The sequence below is a fragment of the Styela clava genome (genome assembly GCF_964204865.1).
Source record: "Styela clava chromosome 15 unlocalized genomic scaffold, kaStyClav1.hap1.2 SUPER_15_unloc_1, whole genome shotgun sequence".
Taxonomy (NCBI): Eukaryota; Metazoa; Chordata; class Ascidiacea; order Stolidobranchia; family Styelidae; genus Styela; species Styela clava.
In genome coordinates, this window is record NW_027556422.1 from 287,577 (window position 1) to 303,304 (window position 15,728).

A 15,728-nucleotide genomic window follows, 5' to 3' on the forward strand; every position below is an offset into this window, starting at 1 on the left:
TTGTAATTTGTTTTTGCAAGTAGTTATATGCCACTTATTTAATTGTCTAACATTTATATTCAGCGTTACCACCGTCCAAATAGCATCAATTCAGACCTGTGGTATTGGTCCAAACGATGTTCTTATGTGTTCACTTTTCCACATCTATGTTACATCGCTTGAATATGCGAGTACTCTGATTTCGTATAGCTAGAAACTAATTTGTGACGAAAGACTAATTTGGCCTATACGCTTCTATCTTTTTGAGAGTAAAATTCATCCATTCTTATATTCTTCGTTTGGGGCACAGTCAAGTCGCCCTACTACTCAATAATGCAATTTTACATACTTTATTGTATTTTCGTTTTTTATAATTAAGTTTCAATTATTCTAGAGTTGGGTTAATTGCGCGATAGAATTCACCACGTATATTTTCGATGATAACAGAACTTCCCAACAATTGGAAAACAATGAAAAGATATGTGTTTAATATATTTTAATTCAATGTGAAGACAAATGCATAAAGTGCAGCGTGTTATAAGTCAAAATTTAAAAAGTATACGGGCATTAGGCATGTCTCATTTCCAATGAGCATCAGATACTTTGCGACGCTAAACAACCGTTAAAATTCCAATTGTTATTACTGATATCAATCAAAAAGTATAAAAAATTATGTTTTCTAATTTATTCTTCGCATAGAAATTCTTTAAAATAAATATGTGCAATTGCGATCTAAATCAAAGATCAGGCAAAACAAAGCAAGAAGGGTCACAATTATATATGTGAGGTATATAGCTTATATTGTTAAAACTTATTTGTTCTCATCTACTCGAAACTGAGTTTTTAAGTCTTTTTTTCAACTAATTGTTGGATTTTTAATGTTAGAATTACATTTAAAAATAAATTAATTAATTATGTGATGAACACCGTCAACGATCAAACGCTAATAATAGTAGAATAAACAGAAAAATAATACAAGTGTATGAGAAAGCTGAGGCGATTTCATGGCATAACCATGGCTGGTCGTAATTACTGGTCCATTTGTTGTGCTTGTAACCTGACATTCTTTCACTGGAGGTGTGTACTGAGTTGTTATATTAACTGAAAGGTACGTTGATATCGTCTGAAACGCAGATGCCAAATATCATATCAGTGGCTACTGTTAATATACCAATATCCAATTTCTACTTCATCTGAGTATTAAGATCAAACAGCAAGTATAAAAAACTTACTGTTTGACTGGCGTTTCCTGTTTGGCACCATAGTTGATGTTCTGCATTATTGTAAAAATCTTCAAATTCTTCAATGCGTTGCTGTGTCCAGTTGAGCTTCATTATCACAATGAGGAAATGTTAGATAAAGGTTATAATTTTTAACATTTGTACCCTATGACTTGTTATAATAGAAGATCACAAATTCCATAGCTTCCTAGATAGAACTCCACCAGTATCAATTGATAGGCGAAGATGTGCTAAAAATTTTCTCCGTAAAATGGTAATACGTAGAAATGGATGGAAAGCGGGAGAGCGAGGTCTCCAGAAGCCCTCAAAGCGAGTTGTTTTTCAGAATGTAAAGTTACCTTGTACATACCTGTCACATTTTTAGCCCATAATTCATAAATTTAATTGCCATCCAGAATCGTAATCTGGAGTGTATTAAACCGTCGATTATTGCTGTCTGAGGTAGTAAGGCTACATCTTCTTGTCAAAAATGTTTATTAGGGAGAAAACAAATTTACCACAAAAATTAAAACTATTATTCCAATATTAAAATTTGGAAATATTCAAGATGATATTAACGAAGTCAATCGCAATTCTATAAAGTGGCCAGTGTCTCAATCGCTATCAAATTCTAAACATTATAGTAGTCGAAACCTAAAATGCTATGTTCTAATCAAATATCAACGTCTGAAAGTCAGATACTCTCCGATGTTTGTATTATTTCAAGCAATGATTTCACCTCACTCATGTATTTCAAAACGGTCTTTCTATTTATATCAGCAGGTTCAGTCATTTTGTAATCCGAGAGGTGAAATCCCGAAGTGTTGTCAATTCTTTAAAACATAGTTTGGTATGACAAATATGATGAATATCGAAATACAAAATATGCCGTAAAATAGAAAATATTCTAACTTTTGTACCATTGTTGAATCAATTCCTAAATATGACCATTACGTATTTTGAGGCACAGTAGATGTGCAGAACACCAAATTTATTCTAGGGTAGTACAAAACAAAAGATTCGCACATTTCTTGAAGAGTTCCCAGTCCCCCCTACAAAATATAAATTTTAAATACTTTATATTTAATATTGATGTTTGTTGCATTTTAGTGAGTATTTGAATCTATGTGATTTGATTTACTTAGATTATCTGAGTAAGTATCAAGGATTTAGATTTCATAAACTCATGTTATAGTAACAATTATTGGAGGAGCATATATATAGTATATTGTTATTGGAACTTAACCGACCTCTGTCATTACTGTTCGATCTTTCGTGCTATAATCACATTCCATTTGAAGATAATCTGTATTTTTGATGGTAACTCCCGGATTGAGATATCTGGATTCTTGGTAATTGAAATCGTAATTTTCTTCATTGGCTAGATACGGAAGTTCAACTCCATTTCTGCAGAAAAAATGTATTATTGCCCCAAAAACACAGATTATTTTTTTGTAATTTGAGAAATTATAACTTATCAAATATTGCATAATAAATACCCATAGCAAAAAGCTAAATCAAATAGCAACGAACTTAAATAGTTTTGATTATTATTTGCAAATTGTTCGATTGCAATTGGTATGTTGTGATTAGTGAGGTTCGTGAATTGGCGGATGTGAATATGTGGTATGTCTGTAATAGGTATAGAATAAATACCTGTGGTGTCTTAATCTTAATTTTTTGCCCGCAAGATGTGAATGCAGTATAACACTAAAGGCCGTAACATTGTCGACTCCAGAAGCTGCGAATCCCTGCAAAATAAATATATATCAATAGTTCACAAAAGTAATTTAAATCGATTCGATTTATGGTAATAAAACACTTTATTTCTTTCACCATGTGTATACTATTTGTAACATTTTACCTTTTGTATCACTTGTACTAAATGCACAAACTCAAATCCGGGGACAGCCCAAAGTGCTTAGTGCATAACCCCCGCATAAATCTGGTGTATTATTGTTATCGCGTACAAAGCTTTACGACAATTATACAACGCTTTATGGTACCGCCGTATGATATCCGATAGCCTGAGCACACAGTAGGTCAAATAGGGTAAACGGCATAACATAAATGATTTGATTTCCACATGGCTTTTGCATTTTTGCTCTCGCTCTTTCAAGTCTTTTTTTTTGCCATTTCAAGTCGTAATAATGGATTGAAAAAACAAAACAAAAACTTGATCATATTTTTTAAGTGTCTTGATTATGGGTATTTTATCGGTATAAAATGAAATAGGCCAATAGATTTATGAAAATGGCTTACTCGTTTTAAACACGCTGGGTTACAATGTCCTATGCTGGTGAAACTTTCTGCTCCCGGGGGAATTAAAAGTTCAAGACCGTAGGCGTAACATCCAACTAACATAATGCCAATGTCATTTTGTCTTAATGTTGACGTGTAAGTAAATCGAATTCCTGAACTGTCGCGTGCTCCTAAAAACACAATAAAATAAATTTATCTGTCAATGTTCAATAAATTGTAATTTCCGCCTTAAAAAAAAAGAATCATGACAAGAAAGATAGACCTATTGCTAATGCTTAAACTAAAAATCAACCAAAATAATCTATGTTTGCATCTACTGCATAGTTTTGTCAAGCGTATTTACCAGAAATCAAATTTGGGTTATCGTAATATGTTTCCAATTGAATATATACTGGATCCCCGGGTCCACCTACAGAAAAGCCAGCTTCTTCCGGATATATCATTTCCTGTAACATGGTATGATTTACAATATATTTTTGCTGTGGCTGTTTTTTATGTTGAGATTTATACAAAATGTGTTTTTGTAACAAAAAACTCTTTTTTCATCAAATTTCACATAAAACTGCATTCTTAAAAAGTGAGTCCAATTTGCCAAATGAGCTGATTTGTTATACATTTATCGAATTATGACGTAATAATGTACTATGCTTCATATGTATACAGATTACAGATTCGATACCGATGCCCCAATTGCCTATTCAAGAATGATAGTCGAGCAACTGTCGAAGTAAGCCATGTTCGATCTGTAGCAACGTGCGTTTTGTTCCAGTTCTTCTTCATTCTTTGTATTAATAAAAGCATGTTTAAGTTTAAAACTATTTTTCTATTTTGTTTGATAAGATTACTGTCATTTTATTGTTTGACCAAATGAGTTATACACCATTTTATACGCCAGCTTATGAAAGAGTATGTGAATATTTTACTACGGGAAATATATAAAAAATAATATATTAGTAATTGAAATTTTCATATATCTTACCTCTAGAATGTCACCAGATCCAAATATAACGATGTGATGTACAAAACGTTCATTTCCAATCTGAATAATTGGTTCCCACTATGGAAAATATCGAAACAAATATTAGTCATGATGCATGAACATGTGCAGTAGATATTATTATTGAAATATCTCATTGTTCCAACGAACGTGCATGACCTGTACTTCAATGTTGCGCAGTTTGTGATAAAACCACACATTAGGTATTTCTTTTGTTTTCAAACTAAATCAGATCACAGATAAATTTAAATTGGTAATTTTACACTGGGCTATGTGTAAAATAAAGTTATTAAATGTAGTGATTTTTATTAGGCATTTTAATCGTGTTCAAAAATGTAAACATCTGATTCAAATTATATAAAAACGCATTGCCTTGACAATATGTTGTTTCCCATCAAAATCGGGAAGCTTATACAGTTTGCAATTGTAATATGTATCTTCTGTTGGAATAAGAAATTCTGTTGCTAGTACATCAAATGTTTGTTACTCTGGTCCAATTGGAAGGTCAACTGTAGCGCCGGAAGACTGCAGAAAAGACATGCTCTGTACACCTAAATTAAAAAAAAGCATTAAATTTTCGAATGAATCGCTGACATGCATGAACACGAGTCACTTAATACTCTTAGGAGATAGTTCGCTTTATATTAATTGAAGTATTGAAATAAATTAAAACTGTTTTATATACTAGACTAGTGGTTTTCATCCGGGTTTTGTGGCACTCTATATCGATACAGTTCAGGAGTTTCGCAAGTTCGTGTACAGATCCGAAATTTATAATACTATATATATTGACTGAATATAATCAAGTACCCATTATGATCGGCAATATTGTGGAACATGCAACATTTCAACAATTCTTTTGTTTTGCCAGTATATATATATATATATATTTATAGTTTGTTTAAGTAAGAAAATAACAGACAATCAAACTATTTTACAGAAGTTCCTCGAGCCTATGGATTGCACCGCAGAAAAGATTGAAACTATTGCACTAGAATAGACATACAGAGTGTTGAGAAAGTAACAAAAAAAAATTAAATTTCAAAAGGTTTTATTTATTTCATAAATCACATTGAGCTGATTTTTACTGTGAATTATGTTATTCATTGGTGTATTTCATCTCTCTTGTCCTAGAAATATGACGCAGGAGAGCGAGAGAGAGAACATGCCGCAATCGTCAGCTGTGATGGCCGAGTTAAGGCGTTGAACCCTGCTCGCAGCGCTCCATCAGCAACAGACCCACTTGCTTCAAATTCACAAATAGGTCTCATTATTGTGGAAGCACTAGGTGGGTTCTCACCACCTTGCGGCTTCTGATGCATTATTTCCTGATAAGCAATAATTTCTCACCAAATCAATCCTTTCTTTGATGTACAACTGGAAGACTTCAAAGTGAATCGAACACGTATGATAACTATGGTAATCAGGATTAAAATAAAAGATTCTAAAACTGAGTGTGTTGAAATTCAAGTATGATGAATTAGCTTTCTATGTTATGACTTCAATTGGATTCGCTATCTGTGACGTGATTGTTGCGATGACGAAAAATTTTGCGTTACTTTTTTAACACCCTGTATATCTGTTACAACAGAGAGTTTCCAACTTGACTAATTTAGATTATAAATGAACGGCAAGTGTGATTTCTGTTTGCTACAACCAAAGTTAAAGATTGTAAGCATGTATCAAAGCATTTTCAAAACCTCTCTTTGTTCCGTGGTAATCGTTTCCAGCGAGATCATCACCGGTTGGATCAGAATCTCCAAACGCCCAAATAAATCTTTCAGTATCCGTCTGCATTGACAAATGAAACCAATATAATTACAGAACATGTAATACAAATTATGAAACAATATAAATTAACATTTTTATCTCAATTTCTCTATCGTAACCGCTCTCGCAAGCAGCGATCTGGCGTGAAAATTTAAACATTGTCCATCCATTTGATTCGAAACCTCCGAGTACTTCGATATTTTGTTCAGGATCAAGAGGTGGGTAAGTGTTTGATGAAGCTCCGTGTCTATCCTGCAAAGTAGGGGTTTCAAAAATGATACGAAACTTCGATAAACTTAATAAAAGGAAAGGAAAAATCTTGAAAGATATAATCAGGTCAAATTTCATTTATGTTGGCTCTATAATACCATGGGCAATAGAACTAAATATATCTACTTTACAAATTCTGATAACAGGCAAAACAAGACAAGTAAACATCATATAAGAGCAAGTCTGGTTCAACTAAAATGGATAAAATATGGTCTGTTATAAAGCAAACAATGTTACTTTTAACAAGGACTGGTGCATGTCGGTAAACATTTAAAATTCATCTGATATCAAACCTTTTTTTATTACTGACATGCTATGAAAGTAGCACAATGTGAACATGTGAGTATTTCATAAAACTATGTAGATATTTACTGAATTGCGACATACAGCATTTTTTATATGTATAATACCTCTTAATAATTGTATAGTTACATAGTGATTTATGTATTTCTAACCGTTACTGTAGGGATTCCATTTTTCACCCATCCCACGAAAATGTCGGAGGATGTCATGGCTCCGTTTGGTGAAAACCCTATTACAATCCAACACGTTGTTTTTCCAATAACCTGAGAGAGTATTGGTGTTATGGTGTTCACATTGTGCTACTTTCATAGCATGTCAGTAATAAAAAAAGGTTTGATATCAGATGAATTTCAAATGTTTACCGACATGCACCAGTCCTTGTTAAAAGTAACATTGTTTGCTTTATAACAGACCATATTTTATCAATATTAGTTGAACCAGACCTGCTCTTATATGATGTTTGCTTGTCTTGTTTTTCCTGTTATCAGAATTTGTAAAGTAGATATATTTAGTTCTATTGCCCATGGTATTATTGTGCCAACATAAATGAAATTTGACCTGATTATATCTTTCAAGATTTTTCCTTTCCTTTTATTAAGTTTATCGAAGTTTTGTATCATTTTTGAAACCCCTACTTTGCAGGATAGACACGGAGCTTCATCAAACACTTACCCACCTCTTGATCCTGAACAAAATATCGAAGTACTCGGAGGTTTCGAATCAAATGGATGGACAATGTTTAAATTTTCACGCCAGATCGCTGCTTGCGAGAGCGGTTACGATAGAGAAATTAAGGTAAAAATGTTAATTTATATTGTTTCATAATTTGTATTACATGTTCTGTAATTATATTTGTTTCATTTGTCAATGCAGACGAATACTGAAAGATTTATTTGGGCGTTTGGAGACTCTGATCCAACCGGTGATGATCTCGCTGGAAACGATTACCACGGAACAAAGAGAGGTTTTGAAAATGCTTTGATACATGCTTACAATCTTTAACTTTGGTTGTAGCAAACAGAAATCACACTTGCCGTTCATTTATAATCTAAATTAGTCAAGTTGGAAACTCTCTGTTGTAACAGATATACAGGGTGTTAAAAAAGTAACGCAAAATTTTTCGTCATCGCAACAATCACGTCACAGATAGCGAATCCAATTGAAGTCATAACATAGAAAGCTAATTCATCATACTTGAATTTCAACACACTCAGTTTTAGAATCTTTTATTTTAATCCTGATTACCATAGTTATCATACGTGGTCGATTCACTTTGAAGTCTTCCAGTTGTACATCAAAGAAAAGATTGATTTGGTGAGAAATTACTGCTTATTAGCAAATAATGCATCAGAAGCCGCAAGGTGGTGAGAACCCACCTAGTGCTTCCACAATAATGAGACTTATTTGTGAATTTGAAGCAAGTGGGTCTGTTGCTGATGGAGCGCTGCGAGCAGGGTTCAACGCCTTAACTCGGCCATCACAGCTGACGATTGCGGCATGTTCTCTCTCTCGCTCTCCTGCGTCATATTTCTAGGACAAGAGAGATGAAATACACCAATGAATAACATAATTCACAGTAAAAATCAGCTCAATGTGATTTATGAAATAAATAAAACCTTTTGAAATTTAATTTTTTTTTGTTACCTTCTCAATACTCCGTATGTCTATTCTAGTGCAAAAGTTTTCAATCTTTTCTGCGGTGCAATCCAAAGGCTCGAGGAACTTCTGTAAAATAGTTTGATTGTCTGTTATTTTCTTACTTAAACAAACTATAAATATATATATATATATATATACTAGCAAAACAAAAGAATTGTTGAAATGTTGCATGTTCCACAATATTGCCGATCATAATGGGTACTTGATTATATTCAGTCAATATATATAGTATTATAAATTTCGGATCTGTACACGAACTTGCGAAGCTACTGAATTGTATCGATATAGAGTGCCACAAAATTCGGATGAAAACCACTAATCTAGTATATATAACAGTTTTAATTTATTTCAATACTCCAATTAATATAAAGCGAACTATCTCCTCAGAGTATTAAGTGACTCGTGTTCATGCATGTCAGCAATTCATTCGAAAATTTATTGCTTTTTTTTAAATTTAGGTGTACAGAGCATGTTTTTTCTGCAGTCTTCCGGCGCTACAGTTGACCTTCCAATTGGACCAGAGTACAAAACGTTTGATGTACTAGCAACAGAATTCCCTATTCCAACAGAAGATACATATTACAATTGCAAACTGTATAAGCTTCCCGATTTTGATGGGAAACAACATATTGTTAAGACAATGCGTTTTTATATAATTTGAATCGGATGTTTACATTTTTGAACACGATTAAAATGCCTAATAAAAATCACTACATTTAATAACTTTATTCGACACATAGCCCAGTGTAAAGTTACCAATTTAAATTTATCTGTGATCTGTTTTAGTTTGAAAACAAAAGAAATACCTAATGTGTGGTTTTATCACAAACTGCGCAACATTGAAGTACAGGTCATGCACGTTCGTTGGAACAATGAGATATTTCTATCATAATATCTACTGCACATGTTTATGCATCATGACTAATATTTGTTTCGATTTATTCCATAGTGGGAACCAACTATTCAGATTGGAAATGAACGTTTTGTACATCACATCGTTATATTTGGATGTGGTGACATTCTAGAGGTAAGATATATGAAAATTTCAATTACTTATATATTATTTTTTATATTTTAAACTTAAACATGCTTTTATTAATACAAAGAATGAAGAAGAACTGGAACAAAATGCACGTTGCTACACATCGAACATGGCTTACTTCGACAGTTGCTCGACTATCATTCTTGAATGGGCAATTGGGGCATCGGTATCGTATCTGTAATCTGTATACATATGAAGCATAGTAAATTATTACGTCATGATTCGATAAATGTATAACAAATCAGCTCGTTTGGCAAATTGGACTCACTTTTTAGGAATGCAGTTTTATGTGAAATTTGATGATAAAAGAGTTTTTTGTTACAAAAACACATTTTGTATAAATCTCAACATAAAAATCAGCCACAGTAAAATGTATTGTAAATCATACCATGTTACAGGAAATGATATATCCGGAAGAAGCTGGCTTTTCTGTAGGTGGACCCGGGGATCCAGTATACATTCAATTGGAAACACATTACGATAACCCAAATTTAATTTCTGGTAAAAACGCTTGACAAAACTATGCAGTAGATGCAAACATAGACTATTTTGGTTGCTTTTTAGTTTAAGCATTAGCAATAGGTCTATCTTTCTTGTCATGATTCTTTTTTTTAAGGCGGAAATTACAATCTATTGAACATTGACAGATATATTTATTTCATTGTGTTTTTAGGAGCACGCGACAGTTCAGGAATTCGATTTACTTACACGTCAACATTAAGACAAAATGACATTGGCATTATGTTAGTTGGATGTTACGCCTACGGTCTTGAACTTTTAATTCCCCCGGGCGCAGAAAGTTTCACCAGCATAGGACATTGTAACCCCGCGTGTTTAAAACGAGTAAGCCGTTTTCATAAATCTATTGGCCTATTTCATTTTATACCGATAAAATACCCATAATAACGACACTTAAAAAATAAAGTAAAATAAAAAAAATAAAAAAAAAGTTTTTGTTTTGTTTTTTCAATTCATTATTACGACCTGAAATGGCAAAAAAAAGACTTGAAAGAGCGAGAGCAAAAATGCAAAAGCCATGTGGAAATCAAAATCATTTATGTTATGCCGTTTACCCTATTTGACCTACTGTGTGCTCAGGCTATCAGATATCATACGGCGGTACCATAAAGCGTTGTATAATTGTCGTATAGCTTTGTACGCGATAACAATAATACACCAGATTTATGCGGGGGTTATGCACTAACCACTTTGGGCTGTCCCCGGATTTGAGTTTGTGCATTTAGTACAAGTGATACAAACGGTAAAATGTTACAAATAGTATACACATGGTGAAAGAAATAAATTGTTTTATTGCCATAAATCGAATCGATTTGAATTACTTTTGTGAACTATTGATATATATTTATTTTGCAGGGATTCGCAGCTTCTGGAGTCGACAATGTTACGACCTTTAGAGTTATACTGCATTCACATCTTGCGGGCAAAAAATTAAGATTAAGACACCACAGGTATTTATTCTATACCTATTACATACATACCGCATATTCACATCCGCCAATTTACGAACCTCACTAATCACAATATACCAATTGCAATCGAACAATTTGCAAATAATAATCAAAACTATTTATGTTCGTTGCTATTTCATTTCGCTTTTTGCTATGGGTATTTATTATGCAATAATTGATGTGTTATAATTTCTCAAATTACAAAAAATAATCTGTGTTTTTGAGGCAATAATACACTTTTTCTGCAGAAATGGAGTTGAACTTCCGTATCTAGCCAATGATGAAAATTACGATTTCAATTACCAAGAATCCAGATATCTCAATCCGGGAGTTATCATCAAAAATACAGATTATCTTCAAATGGAATGTGATTATAGCACGAAAGATCGAACAGTGATGACAGAGGTCGGTTAAGTTCTAATAACAATATACTATATATATGCCTCTTCAATAATTGTTACTATAACATGAGTTTATGAAATCTAAATCCTTGATACTTACTCAGATAATCTAAGTAAATCAAATCTCATAGATTCAAATACTCACTAAAATGCAACAACCATCAATATTGAATAAAAAGTATTTAAAATTTATATTTTGTAGGGGGGATTGGGAACTCTTCAAGAAATGTGCGAATCTTTTGTTTTGTACTATCCTAGAATAAATTTGGTATTCTGCACCTCTACTGTGCCTCAAAATACATCATGGTCATATTTAGTAATTGATTCAACAATGGTACAAAAGTAAGAATAATTTTTATTTCACGGCATATTTTGTATTTCGATATTCATCATATTTGTCATAACAAACTATGTTTTAAAGAATTGACAACACTTCGGGATTTCACCTCTCGGATTACAAAATGACTGAACCTGCTGATATAAATGGAAAGACCGTTTTGGAATACATGAGTGAGGTAAAATCAATGCTTGAAATAATACAAACATTGGAGAGTATCTGACTTTCAGACGTTGATTTTTAAAGAGAACATTGCATTTTAGGTTTCGACTACTATAATGTTTAGAATTTGATAGCGATTTCGAGGGGACTCGACTAACTTGTTAATTAAAATAATAAGCAGCTAGTTATTAAATCTACAATAATAACCTTTTCCGATATGATTGAAGTAAACTACTGTGTTCGCTAGTATTTTAAAACAAAGAAGCAGTGGCAAAAAATAATCAATTTTCTTGATAAGGCGTGCGTCTCCTAGCAATTGCCACGACCCACCATTGACTTCTTGTTTCGTTACCTGTGTAAAATTGAGTAATCATTTGTACGATGGCAAAAATTCCCTCTCGTTGATCATTGAATAATAGTTCGGAATACTTCAATTTTATTTTTTATATTTTGAGACACTGGCCACTTTATCGAATTGCAATTGGCTTCGTTATTATCATTTTGAATATTTCTAAATATTTTATTATTGGAATAACAGTTTTAATTTTTGTGATAAATTTGTTTTCTCTCTAATAATCATTTTTGACAAGATGATGTAGCCTTACTACCTCAAACAGCAATAATTAGAGGTTTAATACACTCCAGATTACGATTCTGAATGGCAATTAAATATATGAATTATAGGCTAAAAATGTGACAGGTATAGGGGAAGGTAACTTTACATTCTGAAATACAACTCGCTTTGAGGGCTTCTGGAGACCTCGCTCTCCCGCTTTCCATCCATTTCTAACGTATTACCATTTTACGGAGAAAATTTGTAGCATATCTTCGTCTATCGATTGATACTGGTGAAGTTCTATCTAGGAAGCTATGGATTTTGTGATCTTCTATTATAACAAGTCATAGGATACAAATGTTAATAATTATAACCTTTATCTAACATTTCGTCATTGTGATAATAAGCTCAACTGGACACAGCAACGCATTGAAGAATTTGAAGATTTTTACAATTCTGCAGAACATCAACTATGGTGCCAAACAGGAAACGCCAGTCAAACAGTAAGTTTTTTATACTTGCTGTTTGACCTTAAAACTCAGATGAAGTAGAAATTGAATATTGGTATGTTAACAATAGCCACTGATATGATTTTTGGCATCTGCATTTCAGACGATATCAACATACCTTTCAGTTAATATAACAACTCAGTACACACCTCCAGTGAAAGAATGTCAGGTTACAAGCACAACAATTGGACCAGTAATTACGACCAGCCATGGTTATGCCAAAAAATCGCCTCAGCTTTTTCATATACTTGTTTTATTTTTCTGTTTATTCTACTATTATTAGCGTTTGATCGTTGACGGTGTTCATCACATAATTAATTAATTTTCTTTTAAATGTAATTCTAACATTAAAAATTCAACAATTAGCTGAAAAAGAGACTTAAAAACTCAGTTTCGAGTAGATGAGAACAAATAAGTTTTACCAATATAGGTTATATAACTCACATATATAACTTTGACCCTTCTTGCTTTGTTTTGCCTGATCATTGATTTAGATCGGAATTGCACATATTTATTTTAAAGAATTTCTATGCGAAGAATAAATTAGAAAACATAATTTTTTATACTTTTTGATTGATATCAGAAATAACAATTGGAATTTTAACGGTTGTTTAGCGTCGCAAAGTATCTGATGCTCATTGGAAATGAGACATGCCTAATGCCCGTATACTTCTTTTTAAATTTTGACTTATATTACGTTGCACGGGAGCACTTTATGCACTTGTCTTCACATTGAATTAAAATATATTAAACACATATCTTTTCATTGTTTTCCAATTGTTGGGAAGTTCTGTTATCATCGAAAATATACGTGGTGAATTCTATCGCGCAATTAACCCAACTCTAGAATAATTGAAAATTAATTATAAAAAACTAAAATACAATAAAGTATGTAAAATTGCATTATTGAGTAGTAGGACGACTTGACTGTGCCCCAAACGAAGAATATAAGAATGGTTGAATTTTACTCTCAAAAAGATAGGAGCGTATAGGCCAATAAAAAAGGGTCCGTCTTTCGTCACAAATTAGTTTCTAGCTATACGAAATCAGAGTGCTCGCATATTCAAGCGATGTAACATAGATGTGGAAAAGTGAACACATCAGAACATCGTTTGGACCAATACCACAGGTCTGAATTGATGCTATTTGGACGGTGGTAACGCTGAATATAAATGTTAGACAATTAAATAAGTGGCATATAACTACTTGCAAAAACAAATTTCAACATTTCGACGATCTAAAATAAATTGTACACGTTTTTTTTTCATTTCATTGTTAAGAATTAACAATGTCAATAACCAATAACAAATCCTGCCATGCAACGGTTCACGAAACACATGCAAACTAGTAATAAAGAGAATGAGGATTTCGAAGGTTTTCATTTCACCAAAAGTTCACATCTGATTATTTATATTTATTGTTCCAAACAATGTGACTCGTGAGCTATGCGCTTTCTAGTAGAATTATTACAGTACATGCAGATTCGAATAAGGTAAATCGACTTCAATTACAAATTTTATTGTTTAAACCAGAAATTTTCATCTTTTTGAAACCGCGGAACATAGTTTCGATCATGAATTTTGCTTATGACTCGAGTTGTAAAGAGACGTAACAAATTTAAATTTATGACTACATAGAACAAAAGTGGGCTAAAATACCAGTGAGAATTATTTATACATATTCGGTAGTTGCTTGCTTGACGCATCGTCGGGGTTAGAGATACATTGTTTTTTGTTTCATCTAGTCATCTCATGACAATTTAGTTCATACCCCCTTACGGCATTCCTATGATATTATTATTAAGGAATACACGATCCGTAACATATTTCTTTACCTGCATCCTGAAAATATACACTAGAGCAGTGGTACTTAAACTTTTTGGATCGCGCCCCCCTTTGAAAAAATTTACAAACTTCGCGCCCCCCCCCCCCCCCCCTAAGATTGTTTGTCTCATAGCATCATTGCTCTGATTGTTTAGGCATAAAACGCATCGGAGTACAACTTCGTTATTCTCTGTCGTATGCATAAAACCATACTCAAATAGTGGTCATCATACATTCTCCGTTTTCCGCTTTGTTTGCAATACCTGGTGAAGTTAAACTAAGTTTTAAGTGAAACTAAGCACGCAACAAACGTATGTTTTTTGCGTTTTAATGTAATTTCTGCTTAAACGTTTATATATATAGGACACTTAAGATGTCGAGATTACGCCACTGATTCAGAAGCCGTAACGCGGGGATTTCGACTCGATGAACATGTATTTTGCTGACTTTTTCAACAATTATGTAATGGTTTTTCTGTTGAACAAAATATTCAATCTAAGACCGATATACGTATTTGAAATGGTTGCTTTGTTTATTTAATTGTAATAAATTAAATCTGCGATTGGGTCAATAAAATAAAAGCAAAATTACTTCAAAATACAACGGAAATCCGCGGACATAAAAATGTGCTCTAAACTGCCCGATTACATGTCGAGGAAAATTTCAGATAAACACCGAAATAACGATTTTTACGGCTTAAATAACAAGTCACGCTGACGAAAACAATCGGTGATTTAAACAAAAATGGCATCGCAAACGTCAATTGTTTTCCAAGAACAGGTACTTTTCCCCCCATATCAAGTTGAAAAATCTTTTCGAATTGGTCATCTTTTTTTCTCAATCTCGTATTTACAAAACGCCCCGCGCAACACTGCAGATTGATCGATTACGAAATTTCGGTAAATGCGAGGGACATGAGTGTAATATCGCAATATTATTTAATTTATAATGAATTCCCCGATTTCAGGA

General features: G+C 32.9%; 4 protein-coding genes across 4 annotated transcripts; 2 read left to right on the forward strand and 2 right to left on the reverse strand.

The window, feature by feature from the left end:
- Positions 1 to 728: 728 nt before the first annotated feature.
- On the reverse strand, positions 729 to 2,119 carry LOC144418436 (uncharacterized). The gene is made up of 3 exons (XM_078109782.1): positions 1,939 to 2,119; positions 1,212 to 1,307; positions 729 to 1,102 (listed from the first exon to the last, which is right to left on the reverse strand). Exons 1-3 carry the CDS (start codon positions 1,990 to 1,992, stop codon positions 923 to 925), a joined length of 330 nt encoding a protein of 109 aa, XP_077965908.1. The 5' UTR covers positions 1,993 to 2,119; the 3' UTR covers positions 729 to 922.
- Positions 2,118 to 7,217, reverse strand: LOC144418431 (DBH-like monooxygenase protein 1 homolog). The gene is made up of 10 exons (XM_078109777.1): positions 7,164 to 7,217; positions 6,954 to 7,064; positions 6,320 to 6,480; positions 5,809 to 5,872; positions 4,441 to 4,518; positions 3,805 to 3,946; positions 3,462 to 3,631; positions 2,856 to 2,950; positions 2,450 to 2,606; positions 2,118 to 2,251 (listed from the first exon to the last, which is right to left on the reverse strand). The coding sequence occupies exons 1-10, from the start codon at positions 7,215 to 7,217 to the stop codon at positions 2,150 to 2,152; spliced, it is 1,134 nt and encodes a 377-aa protein (XP_077965903.1). The 3' UTR covers positions 2,118 to 2,149.
- Positions 7,218 to 7,257: 40 nt separating this feature from the next.
- On the forward strand, positions 7,258 to 7,910 carry LOC144418432 (DBH-like monooxygenase protein 2 homolog). Its single transcript, XM_078109779.1, has 3 exons — positions 7,258 to 7,299; positions 7,444 to 7,596; positions 7,675 to 7,910. The coding sequence occupies exons 1-3, from the start codon at positions 7,258 to 7,260 to the stop codon at positions 7,801 to 7,803; spliced, it is 324 nt and encodes a 107-aa protein (XP_077965905.1). The 3' UTR covers positions 7,804 to 7,910.
- A 3,871-nt stretch (positions 7,911 to 11,781) lies between these two features.
- Positions 11,782 to 13,219, forward strand: LOC144418433 (uncharacterized). Its single transcript, XM_078109780.1, has 3 exons — positions 11,782 to 11,887; positions 12,835 to 12,930; positions 13,040 to 13,219. Exons 1-3 carry the CDS (start codon positions 11,834 to 11,836, stop codon positions 13,217 to 13,219), a joined length of 330 nt encoding a protein of 109 aa, XP_077965906.1. The 5' UTR covers positions 11,782 to 11,833.
- The last annotated feature ends 2,509 nt before the right edge of the window (positions 13,220 to 15,728 follow it).

What these genes read in the sequence shown, in the direction of transcription:
- LOC144418436 (XM_078109782.1), bottom strand. Translation starts at nt 1,992, where the DNA reads ATGACTGAACCTGCTGATATAAATAGAAAGACCGTTTTGAAATACATG. An exon ending in TTTTGAAATACATGAGTGAG is followed by an intron (nt 1,308 to 1,938) that starts GTGAAATCATTG and finishes GTGATAATGAAG; the next exon opens with CTCAACTGGACACAGCAACG. An exon ending in CAGGAAACGCCAGTCAAACA is followed by an intron (nt 1,103 to 1,211) that starts GTAAGTTTTTTA and finishes TCTGCGTTTCAG; the next exon opens with ACGATATCAACGTACCTTTC.
- LOC144418431 (XM_078109777.1), bottom strand. Translation starts at nt 7,217, where the DNA reads ATGGTCTGTTATAAAGCAAACAATGTTACTTTTAACAAGGACTGGTGC. An exon ending in AGAGAAATTGAGATAAAAAT is followed by an intron (nt 5,873 to 6,319) that starts GTTAATTTATAT and finishes TGATTACCATAG; the next exon opens with TTATCATACGTGTTCGATTC. An exon ending in TTAAGATTAAGACACCACAG is followed by an intron (nt 2,607 to 2,855) that starts GTATTTATTCTA and finishes TTTTTTCTGCAG; the next exon opens with AAATGGAGTTGAACTTCCGT.
- LOC144418432 (XM_078109779.1), top strand. Translation starts at nt 7,258, where the DNA reads ATGTTTGCTTGTCTTGTTTTTCCTGTTATCAGAATTTGTAAA. An exon ending in CTGTTATCAGAATTTGTAAA is followed by an intron (nt 7,300 to 7,443) that starts GTAGATATATTT and finishes CCTACTTTGCAG; the next exon opens with GATAGACACGGAGCTTCATC. An exon ending in GTTACGATAGAGAAATTAAG is followed by an intron (nt 7,597 to 7,674) that starts GTAAAAATGTTA and finishes TTGTCAATGCAG; the next exon opens with ACGAATACTGAAAGATTTAT.
- LOC144418433 (XM_078109780.1), top strand. Translation starts at nt 11,834, where the DNA reads ATGACTGAACCTGCTGATATAAATGGAAAGACCGTTTTGGAATACATG. An exon ending in TTTTGGAATACATGAGTGAG is followed by an intron (nt 11,888 to 12,834) that starts GTAAAATCAATG and finishes TGTGATAATAAG; the next exon opens with CTCAACTGGACACAGCAACG. An exon ending in CAGGAAACGCCAGTCAAACA is followed by an intron (nt 12,931 to 13,039) that starts GTAAGTTTTTTA and finishes TCTGCATTTCAG; the next exon opens with ACGATATCAACATACCTTTC.